The 9,615-nt window shown below is 36.8% G+C and overlaps 1 protein-coding gene across 2 annotated transcripts; it reads right to left on the bottom strand.

Moving 5' to 3' along the window:
* Nucleotides 1-5,209: 5,209 nt before the first annotated feature.
* LOC127938679 (ribonuclease H1) lies at nt 5,210-9,128 on the bottom strand. 2 transcript variants are annotated; one of them, XM_052535482.1, is made up of 9 exons: nt 9,049-9,128; nt 8,831-8,923; nt 8,608-8,741; nt 7,790-7,975; nt 7,548-7,647; nt 7,322-7,376; nt 7,154-7,238; nt 6,211-6,335; nt 5,210-5,517 (listed from the first exon to the last, which is right to left on the bottom strand). In XM_052535482.1, the coding sequence occupies exons 2-9, from the start codon at nt 8,896-8,898 to the stop codon at nt 5,431-5,433; spliced, it is 840 nt and encodes a 279-aa protein (XP_052391442.1). In that variant the 5' UTR covers nt 8,899-8,923; nt 9,049-9,128; the 3' UTR covers nt 5,210-5,430. The 2 variants fall into 2 exon arrangements, with proteins under 2 accessions (XP_052391442.1, XP_052391441.1); XM_052535481.1 differs by having other exon boundaries at nt 8,831-9,122.
* Between the last annotated feature and the right edge of the window lie 487 nt (nt 9,129-9,615).

The following is a 9,615-nucleotide window of genomic DNA, read 5'->3' as shown; positions in this document are numbered from 1 at the left end:
TTAGCTGTCAGACGAGGAACATGAGCGTGATTCAGTGTTTAATACAATCCCGTGTTCCTCATGCAAGTTCACATGTCCCACTCTTAACAAGTGGGATAAAAATATGCTGTTCTGTCTCAATAAATGCTGTTTGTTTCATAAACATAAACTTCAGCAAATTCCAAAGCTTCGATTCAGACAGAAATGGAACAAATAAATAAGACCAACTCAGTCATTATTTCACTTTATAAGTCAACCAGCTAATTCTCTTTGGCTGGGAATTTCGCATGGGAATGCGAAAGATGATATTAAGCAGAATGTCTGTTTTTGCTAGTACAGTGGAAGTAATTGGGGTACAAATCAACACTTTATGTACAAAAAAAAAAAACACTGAAACATTTTAAAATATTTCACTAAAGAAAGAAAGTAGTACAGGTTTGGAACGACAATGAGGGTTGAGTAATGATGACTGAATGTTTTATTTTGGGTGAACTAACCTTTCAAGAACAGTGTGAACATTTTGTTCCTCAAACAGAAGCTTTTAAACTATTGTGTGCTTTTAAAAGTCAGCTGCTAACAAGTTGCTAAGAAATACCACTACCACAAGAAAGTGAGTTTTATGTGCTTTCTGAATCAGAGAACCATTGTATTCCTTAGGTCTCTATTCTAAAAACCCATACACAATTCCTAAGGGAAATTCCCATGACTTATTATCTTTTGGGTTTCAGAGCTACAAACTGAACGGCTCAATCAGAATGTAATGTTTTCACAAGCCCATGCTGATGCATTTTTGAGTTTGAAAAAGTTACGTTATAAAGCCGCACCATCTCAATGATCCTGTGTTTGGCTGTTGGCGCAATCCGCCTTCCTTCACAGACAACTCGCTCTTCATTATGCATCTAGGAAGATAGGGGTCTCGTCTCTGTAATATTATCTCATGCTTGGTAAAAAGGCTGCTGCATAATTAGAGGTGGGAAAACTGATGGATGGGGGAGCAGTGCAGTGTGATGCTGTGAGCGGTGTGACCCCTCTGACCTTGTTATCATTACGGGTGGTAGGGTTGACCAGTCCAGCCCCTGCTTCAGCAAGCAGCTGTTGCCTTTAATGGCATAATTTGCACTTGACCTTGTCACCCCTCTACCTTTTTCCCACTAACTCTCTCTCTGTCTCTTCCTCTCTGTGGTATCTTGTCTCATGGTCAAGGGCAATAGAGAGCATGCCAAATCTGACTGGCAGCCTCATCAAGGTGAGGACTCCAATGGCATTGGAACTGTACCACCAAGATGGGATGATTCTTCTGAAAACCTTAAAGATATATATTTTTAAATAAACATTTCCAAATAGACTGTATATGAATTTAAAGATTACTTCCTTCATACATGAATACAAAATATATAGTAGATGTCTGACTATTATTGCATTTTTGCAAACTGAGTTGTCTCCATTTTAAAGAAAAAGAACACAATCAAAGAAGTTATATTTAAAATAGATCCAGCATTCCAAATAGAAATTTGTAGACACTTACCAATTGTACGCTGCCAATTTCACTAAATTTGCTTGGAAACCTGCAAGCTGACTTTACATATCCACTGAAATTACCAGCTGGGTAATATAAATTGTAATTCAAAATAAAGAGAAAAGTGTAAGTGTGTCAAACACTTTTTGGAGAAAGAAAAAAATACAGGAAATAATGAATTACAGAAATAACTACAGTACTACAGAAAGAAATAAGGAACTACAGAAAGAAAGGACTACAGAAGGAAAGAGAACTACAGAAAGAAAGAAGGAAAGAAAGAAAATATTAAATAAAGAAATAAAATCAGAGACAAAAGAAAAATACAGAAATACAGAATGAAAAAATAAAATTAGTACAGACAGACAGAAAGAAAAAGAAAGAAAGGTTTTCTTAATGATCTAACAACTCTTTGTGCAAGTAAGGGTGACGGAGACACAGATGTTCCTTCTGTTTTTCTCCTTACAAATGCGGAAAATATTGCTCGGTAGCTGCTTGACAAATGTATCATTAAAAATCCAGCACAACTGGCTCACTTTGGTTACATGTGAGGAGGTGCCGCGGCCGCTTCATCAGTGAGCACGTGATGGGGAACTTAAGCTTTAAGAGAATGAATCTCCTGCTGTGGGATTAAATTGAGTTCTCTGGTAGCTTGATGAGTCAGTCTCATACGCACACAGTCTGAGGCAGCCTGAAGGCCAGGCGACACAGCAGACTCTCCTGAGCTCACTGAATTTAAGTGGCAGTTCAGAGCATGGCCATCTGCACTATTTAGGTCAAGGACTTTGGGTTTCGATGTGCATATATGACAATGCAGTGCTTAGCTATGGAGATATCTCAGTGTAGTGAGTGTTTCCGAGAGCTCCTAAGCAGGTGTACTGTCTGAGAGATTGGGAGGGTGGAGTGAGAAATAATGGGAATGAAAGCTGCAGAATGCCGCAGTGCTGGAGCTCACCTTGTCAAGCCCCTCTCTGCGGGTGGGCCTTGTCCTTGCAAACAGCAGACCACAGGCAGGTGTTTGGAGTTATAGGCTACAATGCGGCAGCTGAAATGGCAGCAAACGGGACCAATTTTTTTTTATTATTTATCAGTAATGTACGTTTGAACCCACAGTCCATTCTAATGGACAGACACATTTGAAAAAAATCCTGATTTAAAACTTGCAATTCTACAATCGATTTTAAACTTTAAATAATAAGTTCAATCCTTCTCTTTGACATACAAACTATGAAATACTGCCAAACATATATATATATATATATATATATATATATATATATATATATATATATATTTTTTTTTTTTTTTTTTTTTTATAAACCCATAGAAAATGCTGCTAACTTCTGTGTTTTGAGTTAAGTGCTGCCATGCTTCTCTTCAATGTAGTGAGTTTTTTTTTTTTTTTTAATTACCACATGCAGAGCTTTACTGCCATTTGATTGGAAGACAAACGTCCAATCTCATGGACTGCAGGCTTTGGTGAAATGCTCCAGAAGTAAAATAATAATAATAATAATAATAATAATAATAAATAAATAAATAAATAAAAAGCAAAACAGTTGGTACAGTCTTGTGTCACAAGAAATAAATCTGCCATTTCACTTTAAGATTATTCACTAATGACACCGTAATGAAAAATTACACGGACCCAACCCCCCATAAGATCATTAATATTTTAATGTTATTTTAACATTAATATATTAAATGATTTTGTTATAGTAGTCTAGCCTACATTATTTTTTTATGTATTTATTTTTCAGATAAAACGTGTGTATTATTTGACCTATAAAACAGTTTAGATTGTTTTCCACACTAAAATCGTGTTACTATTCATATAGTTTTGAAACGAGTACTTTGATGTTGTTACTTTTGGCCCCATTCACTTCACTGTAAGTGCCTCACTGTGAAAACAGATGTTTGGTTGTTTAAGAAAAGGAAGGACGGTAGGAAATGAATTTTGCTGTGATCAACATTATGACAGCAATGTTGTTTAACTTGTACTTAGTAGCCTGTCTTTACAGTACCCTTCGTCACTCTGAAGCGGCTTCCTCGAGCACACCGGAGTAGTTCGCTCCGTGTGTTTACTTCTCTCGGGTACGTTTCTTCTCCCTTCCAATATTTTGCAGCCTCTGATTCCGGCAGCTTCAAAGACTAACAAAATAAACTCTGATGCAAACTTCTCTCTTCGCATTAGCGCATCACAACAACAAGCGATGAGGGTTTCTGACAGAATCTTCTCTGACTTTATCGCAAGAGATATCAAACAGTCAGACTAGTTCTGAGGCAGCAGTTAGTTAGGCTGATGCCGTTCCAGGCAGCTGTCATGGAAACAGATGTCTGTTCGGTTACAAGCTGCAGATTTGCTCCCGTGGTAACGGGTTGCCGGTGCCTTTGATTGTGCCTGCTCCGAATGTGGCTTCCATTGAAGTCCCTGCACAAAGATGCCTCATCGTGTGATTGTTGGATTCATTGGTGGAAATTCCCTTGCACTTTCTTCCAGATTTGAGGGCCGATTCAGCTGTGACATGGTTTCTGAAGAGAGCAGAGACCAGATGTGCTGTAATGATGGGGTGTTTTTGGTGTGCCTCCTCCTTCCCTTAATCTCCAACAAATTATCACCGTGTTTGATTAACAAACAGCCTTCAGATGAGTTCTAAACCTTACCAGTTGGAACAGCTAACTTCTATAATTATTACAAAATGAGCTAATCTACATTCCCCATTAGGCTTGGGATAGTTTTCATCTTCAGATCCCACAATTAGACATAAAGAGACTTTTAGTATACATCTTACCATCTGTCATACAAGGTAGACTCAAGAAACCTGAAGCTGTGAAAGGTTTCAAGCAATAAATCCTCTGTTTTCACCAGGCAAGGACGAGCAGAGTCTCCTGACCTATAACTGTTGACCGCACATCCTGCTCTGAAGGGCTTGGATCTCAGCAGGAATTCAGAGGAGCTGAGCTCTGCAAGTGAAGGTCAGGAGGGACTACACTGAGGCCCCGGGGTTGAGATTCTCACCACTGTTTATTTCATGAAAGAGAAGATGCCTTCACTCCTCCTCAGCCTGTTGTGCAGCTTATCTGGTTTAAAGACGACGTTTAAGGCTTCTGTCTAGACACAGGCTCAAAGCAAAGAATCGGACAGGACCGTCATATAGCTCGAGGCAAACGACAGCACTTAGAACATTTCTGGAGCACTGATCATGAACAACGGACAAAGGCTCTATAGTAAAAAGATAGTTAATCGAAAATAAATATAAATAACTGTTAAACTGAAAAAAAGTAGTAGTCACAGATATTGAGCAAATTTGATGGAGTTGGATGAAGTTATACTCCGCTATGGAGATTTTTTTTTATTTTTTTTACAAAATTAGAATATTCCCATCATTTAGTTAAAATAATGCAGGGGGAGATCGGAAAGACTCAGTAATAACTAAGAGCAAAGCTAGATTTTTGTAAAGATAATAACTGTTTTTTTTTTGGCATAAACTGCAGTGACATCTGCTGTTCATATAGAAGCATTTCAGAGCCATGACCATTTCTTAACTGAAAACCTCTTTCAGAGATAAAGAATCAATAATACATTACAGTGGCAGAAAATTAGCCAGGTTGGAGACGTAATGCTGGTACTCTCACTACAGTTATTTTTGTCACCCAAAAATGTTCCAAGTGCTTATATTTCAGAAAGATGGAAAAATAAGTACCAGGAATCATGAACAATATATATGACAGTTTAATTGACAGAACAATAAAAAAACAAAAGTTTTGGATAAACATTGCTCTTCAGAAAGAAGACAACTTGTTTCAAGTGTTGTTTGCAGCATTACAACACTAGCACAACAAAATCAAAATAAGTCCATTGTGGATAAACAAACTACAACTTCGTCCTAGGTACCTAAAACAATGGATTATTATAAAATGAACGTGATAAGGAAGGGCTAACATGGGGGCTTTGCCGCTCCCTCCCTGGACAGTCTGTCTGCTTCCTCATTGCCTGTATAGCCAGCATGACCTGGAATGTGCATCTAGAAATAAAGAATAATGGATAGTAAATTGTTCCATTTGCAGTCATTTCACTGGCCATGCCAGACATTTGTTTCATCACTCATTGCATAATGCCAAGCATGCATGAGAACAACTGAAAGTAAGCAGAAAGGTTCTGACATGGAGATGCGGCCCTAAAAAAGATTTCACCACAGCAAAAAGATGCTACAAACACAATTTCTTAAAAAAAAACACACACACACACATACATACATACATATATATATATATATTTTTTTTTGAATGTACATAAAATTAAATTAAAATAAAAAAAATGTATTGTAGCCTTAAGGCATATCTCAAAAGTTCTGGCAAGTTTACAACAAGACCTAATTTTGACCAAGAGGTATATACAGTATAGTTAATAACCTACATTCAGAAGGATAGTGAACTTGCAGACAATATAATGGCTATAAATCACAGCATTCTAAATGGATCAGCTGCTCTGATCTTTCTTGCCATTCTTAATCACCAGCATCAGAGAAAATTATGCAGCTATGCAAGACATCTATCTGTGTGTTTCTCAAAAATGATAAGATTGGAAATGTCTACAGCTGCACATTTACATTTCATAAGAATGTTTATACCCAAAGGTTGGGACAACATGCTTAAAACAAACAAATTGAATAACAGATGCCCTAAAGTACATCACTGTGTTAATACAGAAAACATACCCATACGACCTCAAGCTCTGCATTTAGGTTATCCAGCTTCTGAAAGTCTTCCTTGTTGACTATGACCCCGCCACCTTTAAGCCTCCAGCCATTAGACTTCCAAGTCTTTACCCAACTTGTAATACCTTTAGAAAGCAAAAAAATAATAATTATAATATATATATTAAGGCTGAACGATTTGGGAAAATAATCTAATTGCGATTTTTTTCCCCAATATTGCGATTGCGATTTAATATGCGATTTGTTTGGTAAAGATTTTTTTTATCCTCTTTTTTCCCCAACAAAACGTAATGAATTATTTAAATATGACCAACACAATATTAGATGCATTTAGTGTGAAAATGTTCTTTCCCATAGGCTGGGCCTATTTGTTATAATTAAATTAAAACATGTATGACTTGAAATAAATGACATTTTTATTGAACTGTTCGTTACAGAAACATCTATGGCTTTGCCACTGTGCATTTCAATAATTTAAACAAAGGTATGCGCACTTTGTAAACACTGTGTGCAGCATCTTCTTTTTTGAAACCAAAATAGTTCCACACCACCGACGTGCTGTTCCTCTTTGAGATTAAAGTCGTAGCTGTGTCAGTTACTGACTGTTCCGTCGAGCCAGAGGCCATTGCGCTACAGGTTAAAGATGAACTGACAGGATGAAAAGTTGTTGCAGCCGAGTTCTCCGCTCTTTCGCTCGCGTCACGTGCTCACCTCAAATCGCGCACGTTGCGATTAGAAAATCGCATTTTCTCATATCGCGATATTATTGCAAATGCAATTAATCGTTCAGCCTTAATATATATATATGTATATGTATGTGTGTGAGTGTGCTATGCATATATATTTAAAAATATCTATTAATAACAATAAAAAATAAGTACTTCACAGTTTTATGACCAGACATTTTCACAAGAATTTGAACAGAAAAGCAGAAGGCGCATACCATTAATGGTGAACTTGCTGTCCGTGTATATCACAACTTTTTTTAAATTATTTTCTCTGGCTTGCTCGAGTGCCTTGCAAGCAGCCTGTGATGACAAGTTTAATGATACAGTTATTAATAAAAGGGTATGAGAAAGAACACTGCTTGTAAGCACCTCACTGTTCTCACCTGCAATTCTGCTCTTTGGTTGGTCTGTCTCCCTGGAAGCCTCTCAGCCACATTACTGTGGAAACAATAAAAAAATAATAAACAAATTACTTTCACTACAACTGACACAAAAACAGTGAAAATGTTGGCAGGGATTTTTTTTTTTTTTTTTTAACAGTCATGAAAATTTTGTTTTCTGAAGTACCAGTTTTTTTTTCAGAATGCTATTAAATCACAGATGACTTACAGTGGATGATCACGACCCCAATATACACCAATTCCTGCACGGGCTCCTATTTTCCCATTTGCTGTGCAACAGCCATCAGTGTATACTACTACAGCATCACCTGTAAAAAGTGCACAGAGTAAAACATTTTACTGTGGTACTTAATAGATAGTCAGTAAAACCTATAATAATAATAATAAAAAAATATATATATATATATCCGTTATCTATGACTAAGTATGACTATAGTACACAACAGTTACCCATATATGTAAATCCATCACTACTGGGTGCAGCTGTCTTTGGCTGTGGGACCTCAATGAGTTTCACTCGTTTTGGATAGGACGGCCCCTTATCATCAGAGACCTCATGGGTCCTTTTACTTCCAAGGGGAACAGCCATTGAGGAATCAGGCACATTTCTAGAAGGCAGGACCTCATAGTCACATCCTTTAATGGAAACAAATGTCAAGGTTAATCACTTGAATTACAGTATGTTTAAGCAGCCTATCGGTACTTGGATACACAATAATTTGGGTATTTTGGGAACAATTCCTGCTATGTGACAAGCTACAATCCACCTAAAATCATTTTAAACAACGTTTCATCAATTCTATTTTAATTAAGATTAATTATGATTTTATAACATATTTATTAAGAGACCACAAAGAATAATGCATTAGTTAGAGCCAGGGCCATTTAATAAAACTAGGGAAAACAAAAAGGTAAAAAATAAATAAATTGTGACCAGTTATAGGAGATAAAATAGGAACAAGTGGGGTAAGCTGTGGCACTTTTTACATAAGTTGTCTTTTAAGCAAATAAATAAATACAATTCTGTAACAAAAGTCATATAAATATGATTAAGTGACAAAGCATGCTGCACATTAATGATAAAAACAAAGTAAACAAATAAAAAATAAATAAAGTCAAAAATAAAGTACTAATTTGCTAATACATATGATGACATCTTAACCCTGTCTTGTACACTGTCCCTTATACACCTGAAAACTTGACGATGCATAATGGCAGATCTTTATAAGGGGAGCCTGCCATCTTAAAACGAACACCTTTCATAGTACCTTTTGCTCCCCCATAAGATGGTGCTGCTGACTGGCTTTGTGCTGACCTCACAAAGGCCCAAGCATCCTGTTCAGAAGCGAACTTCTTAAAAACCGCCGAGGGAAACTTGTCCACCTGATGTTTACATTCCTCCCTTTAGTGGAGAAATAAAACGTAGTTAAGCAATGCAATGCGAAATGTGCTTACAATTACAAAAAAAATGGGTATCATATAGTTGCTCACCATGTTTGATATACTCCTGGTTTTGATCCTTTCCTCACAGCGTAGAAAAAGTTTCCTTTCTTGCCCATCTCTTCCGCGGCGTCACAGAGAGCCCTGCGTACAACATTGAAAAACCCAGGCAGTCTCAACATATTCTCTGCTTAGAGCAGAGTAACGTTAAACACGGCAATATTCTTTAGCGGTGGCATTTCTAAAAGACAGTGACCATAAACAACAACCTGACAAAGACGAAATCTTTCACACAATATTTTCAGTGATTTTGTCTGTCGTTTGCAAAACCTCTTGTAGCCACCTTTACTGTCTATGGTAGCCACCAACGTTACCGGTCAGCTGACCAATCGCGATGTTGTTCTAATCTTCTTCTTCTTTTAGGATTTAAAGACGATTGATAAATCAACTTAAAATGTGGATTACCGCCACCTACTGGAATGGCGTGTGTGGCACAATGAAATGGAAGTTTTGAAACAAGAGCTACTTGTTAAAATTGTTTAAAAAAATTGCTTCCCAACAAAATCTACAACAAGAGAGATAAACCAGTATCCTAAATCATATTAATCATTCATGTTTCCTTTAAATAAATAACTAATTTGTGATATATTCTTGATTGTTAGGTCCATCACTAAAACCTGGAGTGGCAGATAATTTATTTTCAGAAACGTTCTCTTTCATAAGCCTCACATTTTATAAATAGCCTACATGTTCCACAGTTTCTGTTAACCCACATTTGTCACAATTTTCATTTTCATGTTTTCATGTTGATTTAATAAACAATGCCCAATACACAT

This window comes from Carassius gibelio, chromosome A20 (assembly GCF_023724105.1).
Source record: "Carassius gibelio isolate Cgi1373 ecotype wild population from Czech Republic chromosome A20, carGib1.2-hapl.c, whole genome shotgun sequence".
In the NCBI taxonomy this organism is placed as follows: domain Eukaryota; kingdom Metazoa; phylum Chordata; class Actinopteri; order Cypriniformes; family Cyprinidae; genus Carassius; species Carassius gibelio.
This window is presented reverse-complemented; position numbering and strand designations above follow the sequence as displayed.